Here is a 21,703-nt window from a genome sequence, read left to right as displayed (position 1 = left end):
TAAAAGTGGCTTCTTTAAGCGCTTTATAGAACAGCAGCAAGGTGAAGTCTGGAGCTGGGTGGGATCGGGGGCTCAGAGCTGTGCCTGTGCAGGCAGCTGCAGTCCGGGCTGCACAAACACCTTCTGTTCCTGTGCACAAACACCCTAACTGTAAACTTCATTTCACATTCGGAGCTTCAGCTCATTCTGGGGCTGGAATGAGGAGCAAATGTGGTGCCAGAAGAACAAAAAACAATCTTTCTGACTTACCTGGAGCACAGGGCTTTGATCGAAATTATAAGCGCTTGGCCTCCCCTCTAATGTGGAGAAGGCCACGTTCCCTCCAGTGAGGGGCGAGATGTCACTGAACTCGTCAGTGCAGGTGGCTGTCCGCTCGTCCTCCCCGGGCCGGATATAGCCTTGGTTGCTTTGAGCATAAGTCTTCCTGCAGGAGGCGCTGTAGTGCTGATATGGGAGCCAGGGTCCTCCCTCTTGAGTCCTCTTGTAAATGGCAAAGCTCTCGGGACGGCTGGTGTGGAACTTGAGCCGGATGTAGGTAATTTCATAGGCTTTCCCTGCAGAAGATGATGGAAGATAAGAACAGTACTTACAACAAATCAGGAAGGCTGGAAGGTTAAATTTTACTTTTGGAAAATACCCAAAAAAAGAGCATTGCATTCGGAGGCACCTCTCCTCTCAGTCATTGAATGCGATTAGATGTCTGAAAATAAAAGGAGCAATCCACACACTTCAGAGTGACTCAAAGTAGATCTAATTACATCAGACAGCTGCCTCAGAAACAGATGATTAGACTCAGCACCTAGAGAATAGTTCTGTATTTTGGGGCAAATTTGATACACATAAACTCGCCAGACAAAATTTTAAGAGTTCTGTTCAATTGAAATTGTTTAACCTGCTAAGGATACCAAATGAAGAAAATATGCAGTAAGAACCTCAGAGTCAATGGTGTGTATCTGAGTCTTACTTTTGCTTTCAAATCATTAAGCTGGTCTTTCCTCTAAAGAAAGGACTGAGTACATTTTATTAAATGATTCTCAGCTTTCTGCATTTTCTTTCAACTCTGCAGCCAATATTTTAGTTGGTTTAGTTGATACTTGGTTAAGTCCTTCATTCATTCATTTCATTTCTAACCAAGAAAGATATTGGTTTCATCTTTGGGGTTTTGTTGACCTACAGTAGATCAAATGATAATATAGGTTAACCTACCTGTAGCACATTCCTAACCCCATTCGGATTTTCCTAAATCCAAGAACCCACTGGCACAGAGCACTTACGTCCTGCATTTAAAATACTGGATTGATGGGTAGATTTTCACTGTTATGCAGTACAGTACTCTAAGTCACATTTGTTATTTACAATAAACATAAAACAGATGTTGTGGTTTAAAAACATATAATTATCTAATTTTCCTGTTGATCTCATCTTCTAATATATTGTTATAGTATAGGACAATGATATTGTATTGTTCTTATTAAGAAGAATGCAATGCACTAAAAGCTTACATTGTTATCAATGGATTGCTCATAGGAGAGGAGAATGGACAGGAAAAAATTTAGGAAATGAGCAACATTCCTTGTAAGACATCCCCCAAACACAAAAACATTGCACATTACTTGCTTTACGATTACACCTCAGCAAGGAAACCACATAGCTTTACTCTGACATCTGTCTGCTGAGTCTGACAGCATCTATTGTACTGTTGTTCTGGAAGCCTGTTTACAAGGAAGCTTTCGAGTCTAGAAAGTGAAGAGGAATGGGTGAGAGATATGGAGAGATTATATTGCAACTTTGATTTCCTGTGTTGTTTGTACTCAGGAGACAGCTGTCATAATAAACAAATAAACTCCCTGGAAGAAGTGATGTGTAGGTCATGGAGAAAGTATCATGTCCTGTCATTAAGATGTTGCAGGATTGCATTAATGAAGCATCAGAGGTAAGAAGAGAATGTTGCTAAACATTCACATGTTTATTAATGTAATATTTAATCTGAACCTTGCACCAAAAGAATCACTGCAGAATTGTCCTTCTGCTTCTTGTTTATCTCATACAATATTGAAGGATAGAACTTCATGAGATTAACTACATATTCCAGATCAAAGAGTTTAATTTGTCAGTCCTATGATAAATTTATTTTGCAAAAAAACCGTAATTTTCATAATAGCTTTCTTTGAAGGGAATGAATAATGAAAGATGAGCTTTGAGGTTTTGGTAGATAATAGTATTTTCATTACTACTGAGTTTTAAGGAAATCAAGTAGACAACCACTACAATAATGCCCTATTATTTTCAGACAGATGTTTCATATTTTTTGTTCTATCATAGCTTTTCTTGCCTGTTTAACTTATCAAATATCTAAACTGTAATTCCTGGACTCACTTAGATTTTTACCCTGCTTGCACTGAGATTTCAGTTTAGTCTTTCACTTTATACCTTTAGTTCCACTGTACCTATATATTAATTTACAACATATACTTTTACGTTTATGTAATGAAAAGTTCATTATTAAAGGCCTTGAACTCTTATCTTTTGCACTTATACCAACGGAAACATGTTTGTGCTCAATAATTCCACTGAGATCCAATATCTCTTTACTCAAGATGTCCTGTGGGAGCTGTGAGGAAAGAGAAGACTTCTGCAAAATTAAATTAACTAGAGAAAAAGGGATTTAGTTGGGCTGGATGTTTTTTTATTAACTAGGATTCGAAATTTAATTATGGCATCAGTGGCTAACCTTATTGGACTCTATTTAAAAATCATCCACATAATCTTTAATATGCCAGTGTTTTAAAATGAAGGAACTAACTAAAGTATTAAACTAACTAAAGTATTATAACTAAAATTGTGTGTAGAAAATTTGTAATTTCTTGGTGGTTTTTTTGGATTTTAAAAGTCACTGCTCTTGGTCAACTAGATGGAAATCAATATAAATACAGTTATTGTTTAAAGCAATTTGATTTGATATTTTTCCCCCCTTAAAGGAATCAGACAAATTGCAGATAAATCAATTTCACTGTTAGAGGTGTAGACTTCCATATTCTGCATATTGAAAGTTCCAACAATAATTTGCGTTTTAGCACAATATGCATTCCCTAACTCACCCTCTTAAAGAAGCAGTAAAATTTTTGTGCTTTCTTTAAGAATCTCCAACTGACAGGAACTAGTTTTCTGTCTGAAGCTCACGTGCACTCTAAGGCATTGGTGATACAGGGTGTACAGTATTTGGCTTGATGTTAAAAATTACCGAAAAAAAGAGCATTGTTTATTCTGGGTTCCTATAGTTCGCGATGCTCCAGGCTAGAAATCACTAAGAACATCTGAAAAGGTAAAGATTCCAGTCTGACGGATCCCTGAGAAATGCTTTCAGCAACATAAGCAAATAGACTCATAGAGCTCTTTCGGAACCTTGGTCAAATTCTAATGGAGACAAAATGAGCTGCTGAATGTAAAGATACAGCTTACAGTACATAATACAATGGCTTTAAGTCACCTGGCCGTCACAAGCCTCTCAGTTATGAGGAATGATCCAGAGAGACAGCTGCATGTGTGAAGCTGGGGTGCAGACAGGGAAGACAGAGTTGTGGGCAGCCAGCGAGTATTTGTATTCAGGTGTGTGGAATTGTGAGACTGGCATTTGACCTCCTACTGAAGATCTGATATATAACACCACTTGTGTGAAGCATGAAGAAGGGTTTCCCTTTTCTGGTTGTTAATGTACTTCTTTTAAATTATGACTTGTGTCCTCTGACCCAGAGTTTCTCAACTTTCTCCATCCGATAGCACAGTTAGGTAAAAAAAAAAGTTGTGTTACACTGCCCACCTCTCCACATAAACATGGATTACAAACAAGACTTACTGTATTTCAATGTTTAATCTGAGTTCACCTTAAGGTCCTAGTAGGAACTGATAACAATTTGGTGTTAACTTGCTTGGCAAGGAAATGATGATCCTGGCTGTAAAGCCGTAAAAAAAACACCCTTGTTTGCAAAGGAATAAGCGAGGGAGGCTGCAGCAAAGGTAAAGATGTGGTGGACAGAGGGGTGTGAGAAAAGATGTGTTTTAATGAGGGCTCAGCAGATGAAATATTCATATTTAAGCGAATGTATAAGAAGTATAAGATTACAATTTGACCTTCTTCCTGACAGTCTGTTTAATGGCTCCATTTTGCTCATACTGTATGTGGCTTTTCCAAAATCCCAGGGCATACCTGTTAATGTCTAAAGGCACACCACTGTGCTCAGAGCAACGCTGCTCTGATCCCTGTTTCAGTGTGGACTCAGATGACATCCATTTTATCTTACCTTCCAAGTGGTACAGTATATATTGTAATACAACCCATTTGGCTCCTACAGTACTTTTCAAAATTCCTTGTGTTTGTAAACTCAGCAGAAAGATCTAGCTGATAGAACACCAAGGGTAGAATTCAAATTGGCAGCAAGCTTCAAATAAAAAAAAATGGTTGTATTGTGTTTAAACCCAAACAAGAACCATATCTAAACATAACTCAACTAGTAATATAGTTGACTGCAAGTTAAGCACACAATACGTTTCATGATTTAAAGTGTGCCTCAATAAACTGCTCACAATTACCTTTGAGATTCACCTACTATACACAACATGATGAAGGCCACATACAGTAAATATTAGTTCAGAAGCCAATATTCTATGTAGACTATTTTACTGTAAATGCTGGTGCCTGGTTTGGAAATTGTCAGCTAAACGTCTGTGAAGTTGTTAGGTTTCTGATGTCATTTCCTTGTTCTTGATCACCTCTTCAACCCTGTAGATTTAATGGAATAAAATAACACCAACATTTTACAGGTTTTAATGTGGAAAATTGCTTACTGTATATTGAGCTGGGTTAATGATTTTTTAATGCTACAGAAGCAATAATCATTTCTAGGCACCACATTATCTCTTTCCATCTCACTGAGAATATTTTCAGACCACATGGACACGAGTTAAATATCATATTCTCCTACATAGATAAAACCACAGGTGTCAGATTTTGACATTTCAGAATTTGTTTTTGTTGTAAAAGTGCTCAAACATAACTTTAAAGTACTAACCAAAATATTTACCAAAACACAGAAGGTACTTAATCTCTACAAATATACTTCTTAGCTTTGCAATGTCTGAGATTACAATCTTGTGATCTAATAGGATACAGTACGTTTCATTTTTTGAACTTGTGAGTGATAGCTGGAGCAACAACACAGCATGCAGAACACCATTATCTTTCTGATAAACCAATTCAATTTAGCTAATTGTAATGTGATTATAATTTCAAGTAATCAGGAAACAACATAATACTAAAAGAGTCAATAATCTAAACATTGTAATTTTACAGTGTCTATTAAGAAATTAAGAAAATATATTTTAATGTAGAGCAACCATGAAATTGTTCATCTCTATTTTGCTTCCACAAATAAAGTCACCATGAAATGCAGCCTCTTCCTCTATTGACACACCCTTTTCTGGAATTTCCCACTTCCTTAGCTTAATGGGAATAACGGTTAGGCTTTAAATGTTTTAAACATAAAATACTATCACTTTTAATTGTATAACAATGCAATTTATATTTTAATATTACATAAATATTATATATAAATAAAATATATTTTCAACGATTTATCTTTCATTAAATAAATCCTTCAATAATGATTTTTGACTCTTTTCTTCCACCCCTCAGCCTATAGTGGTATCTTCCGCCCGAGAAGCAGGATTCAGAAACAGGTATCGAACCCTTTTGACCTCAAGTAGTGTTTGTTTCAAATTTTCTTCTTGAAAACCTCACCTAGAGGTCACCAAACTGTTGCTCCAGTTCAGGTAAGAAGTTTTTTATTTTGCACCTTAAAAAAACTAGGTTAGGTTTTGTTAAAAGACACACAAACTGCTCATCTCCCCTCTACTGTGCACTTTTCACTTGTGATATCTTGCTTGTATTAACTCCACATTAGCAAAACAGTTTACCTCCCCTTTCTGTTAGAAGTACAGTATGTGCAAAGGAAAGAGACCCTAGAACAGATCAATACATTTTTTGTTTTACATTAATTATACTGGTAAGCAACAGAGCATATTTAAAGTTCCCTTTTTATACTCATTTAATGTTGTGGCCTACTTTACCTGTGACTTTGTCACATTTAATATAACAGGTATGTCCATTTAAAAAAATCAAAGTAAAATGACTTGTCTTGGGAAGTTTCTGAAATCTATCGACAACATACTTCATTTTGTAAAAAAACTTTTTTTTTTTGCTCTGTGGGAAATTAAACTTAGAAGCTTACAAACAGAAATGAAAAAATAAGTGTAAGCTCATAAAACACTCACTTATAAAGTTGGTGAGGTCAGCAGGACCCATCACTAACCATGAGAAACCTGCACTTCTCTCACTTAGTGTAGGCCAGCCGAGAGAAGGAGACTTTAAGGAGATTTATTTTATTTTGAGAGGGACTGTAGCCTTAAAGCCAAATTACAAAGAGAACAGAGGAACTACAGCTCCTGCTGTACAGTACTACAGTATGCATAGGAGAGAGTTCTGTGCTTTTGTTACAGTTAAAGTACACAATTCACCCCAAAATGTTTTTTAAATGTACAATTTTGAACAATCAAATGTGAAATAATTCTCACACCTGTTATTCAGTAATTGCATTGAATCACCAAAGGCATCCTGTAATTCTCCTACTTGTTTTTTTTATCACGCCTTATATTAATGTGCTACCACCTTTATCTAACTTTCATGCTGTTTCTCATCTGGTAATGTGCCTTGCACCGTTATAAAGGAGGCATTGACTTTAATATCGCATGCATTGAGGTATCCAAATATTTTGGGAAAACATTTTCATGTAAAACCTGTGTATTTTTGACTGTAGTGTTGAATTGTTACAGTAGGTCTAATAAATATTAAATGCTCCAATCACCAGTTTCTGCTTTTAATGTACATTTACAGCAGACTTAACCAGAATATTCAAGTATTCTGATGTTTGTGTTTTACTAACCTGAAAAAAAGGTTTACAGCTGTGACTTACTCATTGTGCTATTGTATCATGTGAAAGACAGCTGGTTTTTATTCAATACTTGTAATCTATTTATGATGTAGAATCTTAACTTTGGCAGAAACTGTAGGCCTTTTTGATCATTCTACTCAAGGCACATATGGGATAATCCTCACTTGTAGGCAACTAAACACAATTTTTACAAGCAAAGATAATCCTTGATTTAGCCCTGTTGTTTATTGTAAATATTTTGGATATCTTCACTTTTAACATCTTGGCTCTTAATACAATACTGTTTTTTTCATGATTGCAACATTTGTGCTCTGCATGAAAGCTTACCTTATCTGCTACATGATAGGATTTTCACACTTCTGCCATAGTCTTACTGTGGCTTTACTGCTTAACCCTAGTTTTGACGTGGTTTTATCTTCAATGAACATCACTATTCTTTATTATACTAGACTGTTTTGTACCTTAGTAAACTTTCCTTAGAAACATTTAACAGCAAAAGAATAGTAAATTTACCAAGTCGAGCATTCTTAAAGGCTTAACTCTTCAAAAATCTGAAAGAGACTAATAATGTATAAAGTTAATTCTAAACGCCACTTCTCTGCAAAGCAACAAGCTAATGAAAAGGCAGCTGTTTAACTGAACAGTGGGAATTGAAAGGAGCAAATTAAAAAGTCTATGGATACAGATCCATTAGGATATTTCAAGAAAGGGCTGAGCTTCATGAATCAATAAGCGGCTAAGTACCGTAGAAACATGATGAGCTGAATAGCGTCCTCAAATTTGTAAGCTGTCATATGTACTGTGCTCTAAAGAATCATTTTTCTGTTGCAATTAAAGCCCTTTAATATTTGGTGGGAACTTGGTTGTGCGGGAGACTAATTTACATGCCTTTGGAGCTTTTCATTGTTGGCAAACTGAGTTCAAGTCTGAGTTGAATCAAGGAAATTTAGTTAGTTTCTGTGAAACTCAGTCCCCTGTAGACATTGCCTGACTTCACACCATTGAATTCAATTTTCTACAGTACATGACTGTCAACCTCAGGTATAAAATATTATATGAAAAATAGTTTCCTCTGAAACTATAGTTAAGGTGCTGCTGTAATTAACTTAAAAATGACCTCAGAAATGCAAAACTATTCTGCAATAAATTCAGTCTAAACAAGTCTAAACCAGATATTTTCCTCGGCCTGTAGTTTTTATTTGAGTGTAGTATGCACAGTAAGACCTTCAATTTGACCTGCAATCGTATTGAAGCAACAACAAGACTGCAGTCTTGAACAGAGCCAAACCCATTACGTTGAAAAAGGGCATTCTGATTTAAGGTCTCAGAATGTGTTTGTCAATCTAGGAGGTTTTTATCTCAGTAACTCACTTTCAGCTCAGATTTGCATTACAAACCATCTTACATGAGCAACAAATATATTGCTTGTTAGGAAGTGATATGATAACGATGTAGACTATGATGTAGAGTTGTGACAGTAGAAGTTAGAATGGTAAAAATTGATCAAACACTCTGGTACTCTACAGCTCCTATGGTATATTTTGCTGAGTGGACTGTCATCACAAAGGAACACCTTTAGTACCCTAGTGCCACTGCGTCAATCTATTTCCAGGAACACATTCTATTGCCTTTTTAAAAGAAATGCTTTTGTTTTAAGTATTTCATTCATCCCAGACAGGAAACTTTGTTTAATCTTGTAGAATTAAAAACAGATGGAAGTCTCCTTGCATGTGTCTGGGAAATGTCTGACCCTAATTTCCATTGGCTAGACCGCACAGGGCTCTTTGTTTTTGTTTTTTTTTCCTCCACATACTTGACTGTTTGAGACCAATCTGTGTCGTTTCTTTAGTATGTTTGAAAACAGTACCCACTGTGAACTGATGTTTCATTTGGAGAAGAAAGAATATACAATCTTCAGGAAGAGCCCAATAGCCTCACAGCTGGAAACCATGAAAAAGAAGATCCCATAAACCTACAAGCCCTCTGATGTGCATAAAAGCCAGAGATGGCCTAAAACAATTAACTGGCTCTCCATCCATTCATTTAGACATTGCGTTTTTGAACAACAGCGATTATCAGGTGTTGATGTTACTGCTATAGCCTTTCTGTGCACACTATAAATAGTGTACAGAAACTACAGTATTGACTACAGTACTCAAATGAGAAAATGATGTGAATCCCACAGAATTCCAATGAGTTTAAGATTAAAGGTGAGGTTGAGAAGAGTGGACTGGATAGGGATCTAGAAATTCAATTCAGCTGCCTTGGTAATGAGCTAATGGAGGAACCATCATCTGGAAAGATATGATAGACAGCACAAAAATATATACATTTAAGAAGATTAGAGAATTCACAGATTTAGGGAGACGTTTTTCACACGAGAAAGCCAGAGATTTAGGGAGACTAACATCTTTTGGAAAAATGCCATGTGTATATCCATAAATATGGTGTAGTTTCAAATTCTTTACTCTGTTGATACTTCGAAAACAGTTTTAATATCGTAACTGAAGAAGGCCATACTCATCATCTGCATGACATTGCCATTTTGTTGACTTCTTTTCAACAAATACATCAGATTTAAAAGACTTTCAGTCTTAGACTATAGCTTCTTACTGGTTGAGAACTGTTGTCCGCATCCACTGTTGTAAATGCATGTAACTTCTTTCACAAACATCCCATGCTCTTGCACTGTATAAGCACACATAGATGCAGGTTGTGCTTGTATGTTTTTATTAATAGCAGCCTAGGAAATGTCTGCATTTTTTATTGAAACCCTGTAACACTCCATGTTTGGAAAATAATGCAAAAAAAATAAGTTTAACTTTCATACTATGCCTTCAATGCAGTTTGTCTTTGAAGCTTAACCAAGTATTTAAATTACAACAAGAAGTGTACCAGCATGTTATAATTAGACGAGATCCTCACACTATGTATTTTCCCTAGAATGTGGTGAAAAGAGTGGTAGAAAAGGTTTTATCTTTTTTATCTATATTTTTGTATGGGGAAGTCTGTTTTCTGAATCATACTATACTCATAACGTTCTGTACAATTTCAGGCTATTATTTTATGCACCTAAACCTTTTGCCTGTGACTGTCTTCCCCCAGTTCTTATTTCTATTAATATTGTTGAAAATACTCTGCAGTCTTTCTTTGAAGAGTGCAGACTTCCTGCCAACCTCTCATTTGAGGATTCCTTGCTTGTTATTTGCAAAAACAAACGTGGCACTGATTTTCTACGAATATGTTTCTGACATTGGTTGAAAAGCAAGACCTTTTCAAAGTGAACAATATATTGCATCAGTGGAAAAAGGAGACTAAACAAATGGACACAAAACTGCTACAGTATTTGTTTCCATGAAATAGTTATATATCTACAGTTATTATTATGGAGTTTCAGGGTTAATCCTTCTGTGTCCCTGAAGTATTCTTACTCAACAAGGACCAAAGAACATGTATTGTATATTCAAATGATACAAATACAATTGATGGGGTTAAGCATTTTCCTTTGATTCATGTTGAGTTCTATGGAGTGCATTATAAACTTCATTTTCTCTGGGTCAGACCATTGCCTTTTGTACAGTACCATGCAGGTAGGAATCTCACTTAAGATGATTTAACTGTAATGAGTTTACAGTAGGGTGAAAACAGTTCTTGGCTCTTATCCAGTTAGTGATTGTTTCATTGAATTGAATGACTATTAGTCAATTGTATTAATCTCCAAGTAAACTGTCAAAATAAAATTATCAGGAGCAATAGCAAAACAGGAAAAAAATGGATAGAAGTGTTGTGAAACAGATTATTGTAGTAGTGATTGCTTTGAAGAAATGGAATAACTGCTGCAAATAGATTACTAATTAGTCTTATGACTTTTTCCAAGCATCTTTACAGGAGATACAATTACCTGTTTTGTATACATATTTTGGTCTCCAGTTAAACTCTATATTAGGGTTTGCTGGAGCAGTCAGATTCCTGGCAGGATTTTCACTGTTCTGTTTTTTCAAGTTCCAGTGGATGTTTTTGGGTTGGTGGGAGGTAGGACAGCTTTAGTGGGGCAGTGCCTATTGTCTGTTCTCTCTCCTTTGGCATCTACTGGCAAACTCTGTTATAAAGGCGAACAGGCTTTGGGGATGACAGACTTGACATAAAATAATGCATCGCTTAGGAGAATTACATGCATTGCTTTGAAGAATCAAAAAAGATTAATCTTATTTAATTTTAAAAATGAATCTTTACTTTGTAATTTACAGTAAAGATACAAGGCTTGTCTTTGTAGTTTAACTCTTTATTCACCATATTATGTATTGCAACCGATGAATTGAAAATAACCTACTGACTAGAGATTTTCAGCAGAACTCACTGTCATTGCTTGATGCTATGGAATCTGGTGCAAACATATAGACAACGCCTTGTCTTAACTACTGTAACTAAAAAAGCTGCAATCGATAGAAACAAGGAACACCTACAGTAGAACACAACATCCTTACAAGAACAAGATTGGGAAATATTCAAGTTTAAAACTTACTCCTAACATTTATGCCCTTCATACTGTACACATGCTCTGCATTTGAAAATAATTTTAAAATTTCAATTCTACTAAATCAAAGCTTAAGTAATCATGAGACTTTACCAAAATAATGACTGCCTCAGTAAACTGTGACAGGTTTTTAATTCATACTGTTCTGGAAGCTGGAAGAAATATCTGCAGTTATAAAAGTACCTAGTTCAGTGCAGTTTTCAATAAAAAAGTTCCTGAAAGAATCCTTTTGATATATGCCTGCAATTATCTGAACAATATGGCTTTAAGCAATATCTGGAGTAATGTGGTTTTATATACAATTACCAGAGCATTAAATAACAAAACACCAAAGCCCGTTTTCAAAAGAGCAGTTACACTATGTGCTGGAGATCTCCTTCTGTATGAACTTCTCACATCTCATCTGAAAAGTTCCAGAGTCAAATACATCAGAATAAACAGTTTCAGGATTTGGAAACCTCTGCTGTACTCTGATGTGGAAGAGGATGTGCTCAGTTCTTTACAGAATGTTACTTTACTGTAACAGATAGAAGAAGCAGTAACAGATAAAGCTCCAGGTTCTAAAAACTGCTGGCTGTTGGCCCCAGGTGGTACTACTTTGAGCACATTTGCATGGGCAGATGTGGGAAGTTAATATATATAGAATCTAAATTGCAAGCAATTCCTTTGCACCATCAGTAGTGTTTGTACAAGAGCCTACAGTTTTTAAAATGAAATATAACAAACTGGCATGCACTGCAAGTCTTGTTTGCTTGCCTGAAACGTGGGTCAAGTCACAGTAAAAGTGTGGAAGATCACATCAAGAGGGAAAGGCTCTTTAAAAGTAAAAAAAAAAAAAAGCTCTTACCCAGGTGTAGAGTTAAGTTCACAGATGTAGGATACTGGATCCCGTAAAACATTGACTGGCTCTGCCACCAGGTTGGCTCTTCCTCGCTGTGGAAGTCTGTCAGGTAGGTGGCATTGTGATGTTGGAGGGGGTCCACGGAATCGCAGTGATGGCAGGACTTGGTGGAGCCAGCTTGCATGCAGAAGTCCTCTGGCGGAGAGCCACACACGTTGGATACAAGCACAGTTTTGTTGAAAGCTGCATTCTCGAACTTGGGCAGGCATCGGTGCGGAGCGCCGTGGATGTCATAGCAGGAGTCCATGCCCCCTGAAACCAGGCGGGGAGGCAGCGTGAGGAGCAGGAGCCAGAAAACTGCTTTGCCCATGATGGAGCACCGTCTGCCACTCAGTCTTGTGCTGCCTTGCTCGCCGGTCTGTGCATCCTGCACTCTGCCACGTGCTCTCCCTCAGCTCAAACTTAGTGAGGTACTTTGGCTGAGTTTGACATCAAAGACGGGGGGGAAGGAAGGCAGAAAAACACCAAACTTTTGCCATCTTCTGGATGAAACGGAAACTGCATTCAGATGTCCATTCTTCCCGTACTGTACCTTAAGTAAAGCGATGTGTGGAAAACAAATCAAGATACTTTCAAGAGATTCCCTCTGATTTTTATCTTTTTTATTTGCTGTGTGTTATAATGTGTTTTCTGCATATACTGTACATCTGGCATAGCACTCCAGCGTAAAAGTAGAGTCTGCAATAAAGTATATTTTTGTGTTTTTATTCCTAATAGCTTCATTGGCTTTCTTAATTTATTCTTTACATTTTATTTCCCTGCTTTATTTTCCTGTGAGATGTTTTTAGACTGCATAGATGACAAAATGACAAAGTTCATTCCTGTAACCTCTTGTTAAATTAATAGCACAAACCTTGGCATTCCTTTAATAGAGTCGCAAAGTCTTAAATTAACTCCCTCTACAAAATCAGTGCAATATAATTAGATTTGCAGGACATGGCTTGATTATCAAGAGGATTTGCAATATTGATTTAAGAGGATCTCAATTTTGTTTTTATTTACAACTTTAAACCTTGTAAAAATTGAAAAATGAGCTGGTTCTGTGAAGCATATTTACTGACAGTGGTTGAGGCTGTGTTGTTTATCCTGTTTTATATATCTGATGGCACAATTAAAAAAAATAAGAATCTTTGTTGTAATGGAAGACACACTAAAGAGAAGATCAAGCAAAACTTATTCTAATGTCTGAGTGAATTTCATACCTGTTATTGTTTATCAATAGTATAGAAACGAATGCCTACTTTGAGTTATATAACTTTAACAGGAATTGGCTGAAGAAATGAATGCGCCCTGCAGCATCGAAAGAAGCTTTTTTCACTGTAGTTGAAGCATTCAGTTTGTGTTGACTAAATGAGTAGTTCTTATTTAATTTAATTTGAAAAATGCTAAATGCCTTAAGTCCATCAGTGTTGTTGTTTTATTTTACCTTAATTCCTGAATTCCCTTTGTAAAGTATCCAGGGATACATTGTATAGGTACAGCAATAAAATTCTAAGGCTCCCTGACTGTTTGTGTGTCTGTGTACAGTATGTGCTTCAATGGACTGATGTCCCATCCAGGGGGTACCCCCCCTCGCACCCGCTGCTTGTCAGGATAGGCTCCAGCTCGCCCTGCTACCCTGAATTGGGAGAAGCAGTTATAAAGTGGTTTGGTGGATAGTGTATTTTAAAGGCAATGAATATGACAGAAGCTATGTGTCGTCTGAGAGCTGAAGTGAACTAGAAAAGATGTTAGAGGAAAGAGGTTAGAAAATGGATGGATGGATAAGGTTGGCTGTATGAAAAATCTCTGCCACCCCGAAACAAGAGACAGGAACAGGATTGGGATTCATCACAAAACAATTTTGGTTTGTACCCAGGAGTTTGTTCATATTGATGCAGCAGCAGCAGTTGTGGTGTTCGAGGCCTTGAGCCATAACGTTACCATCACAGGGTGCCTGCATCAGACAGTGGTGTTCCCGAGTCATGTGTTGGCTGAGCTCTATGGGTCTTTTGCGAAGCTCTGTTGTATTTGACAGTTGTGGTTATTGTGGCGCAGAAGTGATTCCTATAAGTTAATTTTCGTCTGAATGTGATGCCTGTTTGAGTCGGGGTGAATCATTGACATTTCAGCTCGCACTCCTGCTGGAACCTGCTAATGCAAAGTGGATGAATGTGAAATGTCACAGAGGCCTCACATTATGACATCTCTTTCGGCAACATTCCCAGAGCATGTTCCCTTCCGAGAGGTGAAATCACCGCAGTGTGATTAAATCTGCTCACCCTGTGTGCCTTTATGCCTACACGTAATTTTTGCATGTACAAACTCACAAGCACAGATTTCTTGCCAAACCTTCTGTATGATTTGCATTTTATTTCCAAAGGTTTAAATAGGACCAGGCACAAATGTGATCTATTCTAGAGTATGTTTAGCGGGGTAATTGCATAATATCACAGTCAAACAGGTTAAAATGTTATTATCAAATAATGTGTTGACTATGCATTTCTATAGTATTTCAGTACATTACAATTATTCAAGAGGTAAATCAACATTCTGAAAAATTGTCATTAGCACTGAGGAAATGAAAAAAAAACTACAGTAATATTTTTTACACTATTACTATAATACTTATCCTAAAGCTGATGTTTAGGTTTTTTATTTTTTTTTATTTTACACATAAGGTTCCTGTTTAAATATTGTCAGTTTGTCAATACAGTATGTACTGTAGGCCTTGTGACATGTACAGCTCTAACTGATAGTGGCTGATAGTTGCTTTTAATGTTTCATTAATTAAGTTAATTATCTGTGCACATTTTTTCTTGTATTAATTTTTCAATTTCCATTTTTATCTCGGAGTATTTTGTGTTTTGCTTTATCCTTTTTGTTTTGGTGTTGATTTAATTTTGCTTGTTTTGTATGTTTTGGTGTGTTCACCCGTTTTCTTTCACTCCCTGATCATGAGGAAATTAAGTGCTGTTGTCCGAGCAAATGTGGCTGCTTTTCTTCACACAAAACAGGTCATGCCCTGTCTCTCACCTGCAAAAACCTTTTAAAACTGTCTGCTTGGAAGAGCTCTTGAGGAGAGGATAGATTTTCCCTGGTGCAAGAACTTCAACACTTTTGTTATGCACTACAGAGAGGAGAAGATTGAGACAGGTTAGAGGATATCTATTTTTTCGTTGTTTTTTTTTTTCCTTTTTAGCCTTTAGTCTTAGAAATGCTTTTCTAGGATTGAAAGCATTGAATTTGAAAAAGTGGGATCATACAGTATGTACCTTGTCTTGGAGCACTCCACTATGAGAATGGCATTCAGCTGTTCCTGGTCTGATTGTTCTTGGTTGCTATTTTACCGTAGAGCTGGGTTCTCCAGTCCTGGTTATGGTGAACTGAGTATCTCTGGTTTTCATTGAACTAATAACTGAGTTTACTAGAAATGGTTCTACTGGAGAGATTGAGTTATTAGATCTTCAAAGTGACTTAAATTAATGTTTTAAGCATCTAAATTAGAGGCAGGTAATCAGTTCAAATGTCTGAGCTCATGTGAAATGAAAACCAGATTTTGATTTGTTGAATTTTTGGCAAAACTTCACCTTGAAAGTTAATAGTTTTTTATGGTATCTGGTGTCTTTCTTTTGCAAGTCCTTAGTTTGATTTCTTGCTACCTGGGAAAACTTGAACAGAAGAAGACTTGTCGGTGATCCCCCGAAAATGTGGATAGGGTTGACTTGTCCCTCAGCAGGAGATCAAGCCTTTTGGCATAGAGGAACCACATTGGGGGAGAGCTGCAACACACTCATTTAATATGAACCTCCATCCAGGTGCAAGTACTGTCGATAACTGTTGGTTGCACTTTTTATTTGTAATAAAACTGATTCTGGCTGAATATTTAGGAAACGAGTCAAGTAAAGTCATATTTTTGGTTAGGCCAAAGTGATCAAGTTTAGTATGCTGTGGTGTGCTTATATCTTTGCTGTATGTCTTCATATCTATACAGAATGTGCTACAATTTATTTAATTCCCAATGTTTTTTGAAACAAAGCTTGACAAATGTAAACAAGTCAGTATGCTTTCCTACACTGTTCCATTGCTCCCACTGCTAACTAAATTTTGATATTGGAGTGTCTCTGTGAGGGTCAAACCCGAAAATTAAATGACAGAAATAAAATTGTGCTCTTTAAATAGGAGCTCTAATAAATACTGTTTTTCCCCTCTTTGGAGTGCTACTCTGTATCTACATATAAATCCAAAAGCAAAGCATTTGTGCCAATTACAGATACGCAGAATAAAGTTGCTTATCCTGTTCAGTGACTAATCCTTATGTCAAATAGTACTGCCAGTTTTTTTTTCATTAGGATTACAGTTTAAGGGATTTTGAATGTTGTCAGAAACCGCTTATCTGTAACAGGCTAAGATCTTGGGAGGGCTGAGCTGAAGGCATAATTTTGAAGCAGATTCCTTCAGTGTGCAGATCAGAATGCTTTCTATATTCTTTTCCTTAGATATTGGGTCTGTCTCCATCATGCAGTCATAAATAAGGAGTAATTTTATATTGCACTGCCTTTTCTATTAATCATTATATTTCTGGGCAAGTTTATTACAGTTCTGGATTTTAAAACATTTTGCAACTATAAGTGCACGTTTAGGGTGTTCCTGAAACAAATAACTAAAATAGTGCACACTTTATGTACAATATCTGCTGCTACATTTATACAGTTAATGATGACCCAGTTGGACAAAAGAGAGAAATACCAAAAATCAATATACAATAAATGCAAGTTTGATGTACAGATTTCATACAAATACTAAATGCACCATTCTGAATTGACTGCTTTGATAATGTAGATGTTCATGTCTGTTCCATATTATTATACAGTGAGTTCTTTTGGCTGACATGGTAAGAAATATTACGAAATATTACCAGTGTCCTGAAAGTCACTGGATAGAAAATACTGAATTATGTACTTCTTATCAATTCATAAGGAATATACTGTAATGACCTCTATACTGTTATCCTATTTCATTTACTGTATAATAACTATTTCATTTATGGCCTTGGTTGCTGTTCATGCAAGATCATGTAACTGGCGTGGGTCTACAGACCATTTTGAAATGTCTTCTATTTTAAAAGATTATGCATGCATGATTAGCTGATCTTGCTGGGCTACTTTCTGCATGGAGTTTTGTATGTTCTCCCTGTGTTCACCTGGGTTTCCTTCTGGTGCTCTGCTTTCCTACCACAGTCCAGAAACATGCTGGTAGGTTAACTGGCTTTGGAGAAAAGTGACCCAGGTGAGACTGGTCTGTCTATCTGCCCTGCTGGTGTCCCATCCAGGGTATATCCTGCCTGGAGTGCTTACCTGATATGACCCTGAATTGGAGGATGCAGTTATAAAAAATGGATGAAGGGATGGATGAGTATTAAAAATGTTTGATAGCCTGATACTCCACTAAAGAGCAGAACTGATGACGACCTTATACTGTATGTATATACTGATATACTATACTGAGAGGTTTAGATGGCCTGTAATGCATGAGAAAGGTGAAGTGTTTTCTCCTGCCAGTCTGTACGTCACCAGAAGAAACAGCAGTAAAGAAAATGAGGAAAATCACTGGTGGGTTGAAGATGGTTTAACTCCATAATTGTAAGGGTGAAGATGAATGCCAACAAATGAAAAATTAAAACGAAGTTTTTATTATTTACTTGAAAAATACAGATATGATATTTCTATCATTAAATGGTGCCTCTGTTATATTAACACATCATCATTACTGGAAGGGCAATCTTAAATTTATCTGGAGTTGAATGTTTGCAGTGTTTCATGGAAGCATAGGTTTTTCATATTAGATTTAACTGCATACTTTGAAAGTATATGATGAATTAATGTTTTTGAATGACATTAATCAGAATATTACTTCTTCCCTGAAGCACATGTGAGCTTCACACCTTTTCCTTGGAAAGATTTATAGGCCAATACATTATGCATGCTTCTAACAGGCATTTGTGAGAAATTCACTGTTTATTATTGCTATAAATTGCCAGACCAGCATTTATAGTTATTAGCTTTTTAACCTTGCATTTAAGAGTGCACTTTCCCACTGTTTTAAGTTGATAAACATATCTATCTTTTGGGAGTTTGTGTTGTTAATTAGCCTTCTGCAATATAGATAGTACACAATAAATGGCCAAAGGGAGCACATCTAAAGGACCATCGAAAAAAATAAAATTGCGGATTTTTGCCAGATTTATCCAAGCTTTTCCAGTGGAGTTTGGTTGAAATTTACTTTGTTCTTTATCTGTTTTATTGCCTTCTGAATCTGTATCTATAAAATCAAGATTAATCACAGGAAGTGTTTTTGTGTTTTCTGTTGCATGTGTTCTATCACATTCTCTTACACACAGTTCCAGCCGGCCTCCTCTTAGCTGTATCCATTATCAGCCAAAGCAGTCTGCTGTTCAAAGCAATAAGCCAAGTAAAATCTCAAATTTTAGTGCATGCTGTTGCCCATCATTATTAAAGCCAGAGGTATTGATATGTTTTGTATGGTTCGATGTAAAACTAAAATGATGTAACTCCGACTTTCTCTCTATACAACCAGTATTTAAGTATTTATTTGATAAATATCAAATGAAAATTTATATGAAAATATTTTATAGACACTTCTTGGTTGTAGCATGAGACATTTTTAATAATGCGGAAAGCCAATAACATTTTTAGGCAAACACGTCTGTGCACTGTTAAGCTGTCTTGAGCATCGGCAAATGGAAAAATAAACAACTTCTCTTTATGCATGTCTGAAACAATTGGTTGCTTCATGCAAGGACTTTCAGCTTCTGCATTTGATATAATGCTGGCTGTATTACATCTGTTCACTGTGGTATCTCTCTTGAGTGATGGGGATTTAACAATTCTTCATCTCTGCCTCAATGACCTGGGGTATGTTGAATGCGTTAGAGAACTAATTAATGGAAAAGTAAAAGCTTTATTCTGAAGTCTGTGATATTTTCTCAGAGCGCCATTTGGGTGATCTTGTTTATTTTCTTAGTTTAGCATTATTGCTGTAGTATGTTTTTTTCTCCCCAATAGTCATAGTTTTGCTGTTAACACTCACTGCTAGGTATTTCTGTGGTTGCTTCTTGTATCATGGTGTTCATAGACATACAGCACATGTTAAAACATTACATTATCTGAATTCTAGCACAATCAAAGAACATGAGAAAGGTTACAAACAAGAGGAGGCTATTTGGCCCATCTGAACCATGTCATCTGTCCGGTCAAATTTTAATAAAGATGAAACAAGCCAATAAATACAAAGAAGAAATGACAGCACTGGCAGTGCTCCTTGCGTTAGAGGAAGGAACCAGGGAGGCAGTTGCAGGAGTGCCGCTGGGGCGAAGGGAGAAATGCTAGAAAAGAGGTGTGGGTGCCAGTTCTGGGTTTTAAATGCAGATCCATGTCATTTCGACTTCCGTCCTTTGGTTCATATTTCACTGTTGGCTGTGAGTGTTCATCCATGCCCTTGGTGATTTCGAATCCTTTTATCATATTCCCCACAGTCTTCTCTGATCAAAAATGAAAAGATTCTGATCCTTCAGCCTGTCAGTGCATTGAATTCCTTCAGTCCTGGAATGCATCTGGCTGCTTTTCTTTGGACAGAGAAGTAGTATCTTTTTAGTAACTTGGTGGCTGATACTAACATGTTTAATTACTTTAATATTTTGTTTACATCGTTCACACAGTTTAAAGCCATTGTATCTTATTTAGGTGTGATTATTTAAAACTTTATAGACCTGATTTCATTTTCCTCTTTAATTTATCATATACTGTATTGTAAACTGGCAAGTGGTGGGCTGGTGTTTACAGATTTAGAATAGAGTCTACACGATGTTGCATGTTCATGCATACAGTACATACTGTTAATGCCAGTGTACTGTATATTCATAAATCGGAATCTAGTTATATACTGTAGTTCTTTGGTATTGACACTTGACACTGATATGCTGCATAAGCCTCAGCCTTCTCATGTGTGGTGTTATGATTGTTGAAAGAAAGTTATACAGTAAACCTGTCCTCGGTTTAATTACCTGTTGTGTATCTGCACATTAGATGGATAAAATCTTATTTTACATGAATTAAAAATGCACGACTGCAAAATGCTGGAGGTACACTACAACCAAACTGTAGACACAATCTGCATGTTGAAGGAGCCACACTTATCAACAGGTCTTTCTCTATAACTGTGTGTGCCTATGGAAGTCGTGTGTCATTGTAGTTTGCCAGCAGATGCTGCCAAGTTATGTATCAAAGGCACATTAAGGTTCTCCATTGAGTGTCCTATTGACTTATTTTGAATACTTATCAAAGTGCTGCTCCAAACTCATTTAAGAAAATAATACCAAGGTAAAGGCAAGCACACAGAGGAACTCTACTTTTTCTTAGTCCCGTGACCTATTAATTAGCTGGCTTTTGATTAAAGAGAGCATTAGAAAGAGGAAAAGGCCAGCAATTACTACATGTATTAATCCAAGAGAAAGGGCTAATTAGCATTCTGAAAGCTTCATGCTTTAAATGGGAATGAAGTTTAATTTAAATTTACTTGCTGATTTTTTTTATACTGCAATTTGCACTTTTAATTTGTCATTCCTGTAATTATGTATGCATGAATTACAGCTGAGCTGAGCTAAAATAGAGGCACAGCATTTATTTGCTTCAGTAAGTTAGTCTCAGGGCCTGGCTGATTTGCAAGTTCATTTTTGTAATTTTCTTTCTTGGTTGATGGGATAATAACTTCAACTGGCATCTGTCTTCTTCCTCATATCCAAACTCAAAAATTCCTCTTGTCTGTCAGAAGACATGAGGTCAGATATTCTTGTCAAGACTGATTTTTAGTCCTAATGCTATTTTTCTCAAAATGGATTTTAAAATGTCTCTTGTGTTGGAAATATACCAAAGAGCATTCTAGATGGCAGATTACAATAATTACTGCATTAAACAAAACATGAAATTTATTCATAGGTTTGTTCAGATGTATGCAATTTGTTTTTTATGCTCAGTAATAGCAATACATGAGTTATCGCCTAATCTTGACTAGGTTTTACAAAAAGAAGCTAGTCAGTTGACTGATCCACTATCTCCTAAGACTTATTACTGCACACATAATTTGTAAAATGTCCAGCGATTTTAACAGTTGTGCTGATAATCACTGAATTCCATAGAATGCTCCTTTAAAGTGTTTGACATTTTTCTTTTCCATAAGGCTCTCATGTGTACAGAATATGATTCATCC

General features: G+C 36.4%; 1 protein-coding gene across 1 annotated transcript in view; it reads right to left on the bottom strand.

The window, feature by feature from the left end:
- The window catches only part of lamc3 (laminin, gamma 3), a 78,588-nt gene extending 65,764 nt beyond the window's left edge, over positions 1 to 12,824 (bottom strand). Inside the window, exons 1-2 of the mRNA XM_088940766.1 lie at positions 12,386 to 12,824; positions 250 to 554 (exon numbers count right to left, since the gene is read on the bottom strand). Coding sequence (XP_088796892.1) covers positions 250 to 554; positions 12,386 to 12,749 — 669 coding nt within the window. The 5' untranslated portion in view covers positions 12,750 to 12,824. The remainder of the gene's footprint in view (positions 1 to 249; positions 555 to 12,385) is intronic.
- Positions 12,825 to 21,703: the final 8,879 nt, after the last annotated feature.

This window comes from Atractosteus spatula, chromosome 23, assembly GCF_055471065.1.
Source record: "Atractosteus spatula isolate fAtrSpa1 chromosome 23, fAtrSpa1.hap1, whole genome shotgun sequence".
NCBI classification, from domain to species: Eukaryota; Metazoa; Chordata; class Actinopteri; order Semionotiformes; family Lepisosteidae; genus Atractosteus; species Atractosteus spatula.
This window is presented reverse-complemented; position numbering and strand designations above follow the sequence as displayed.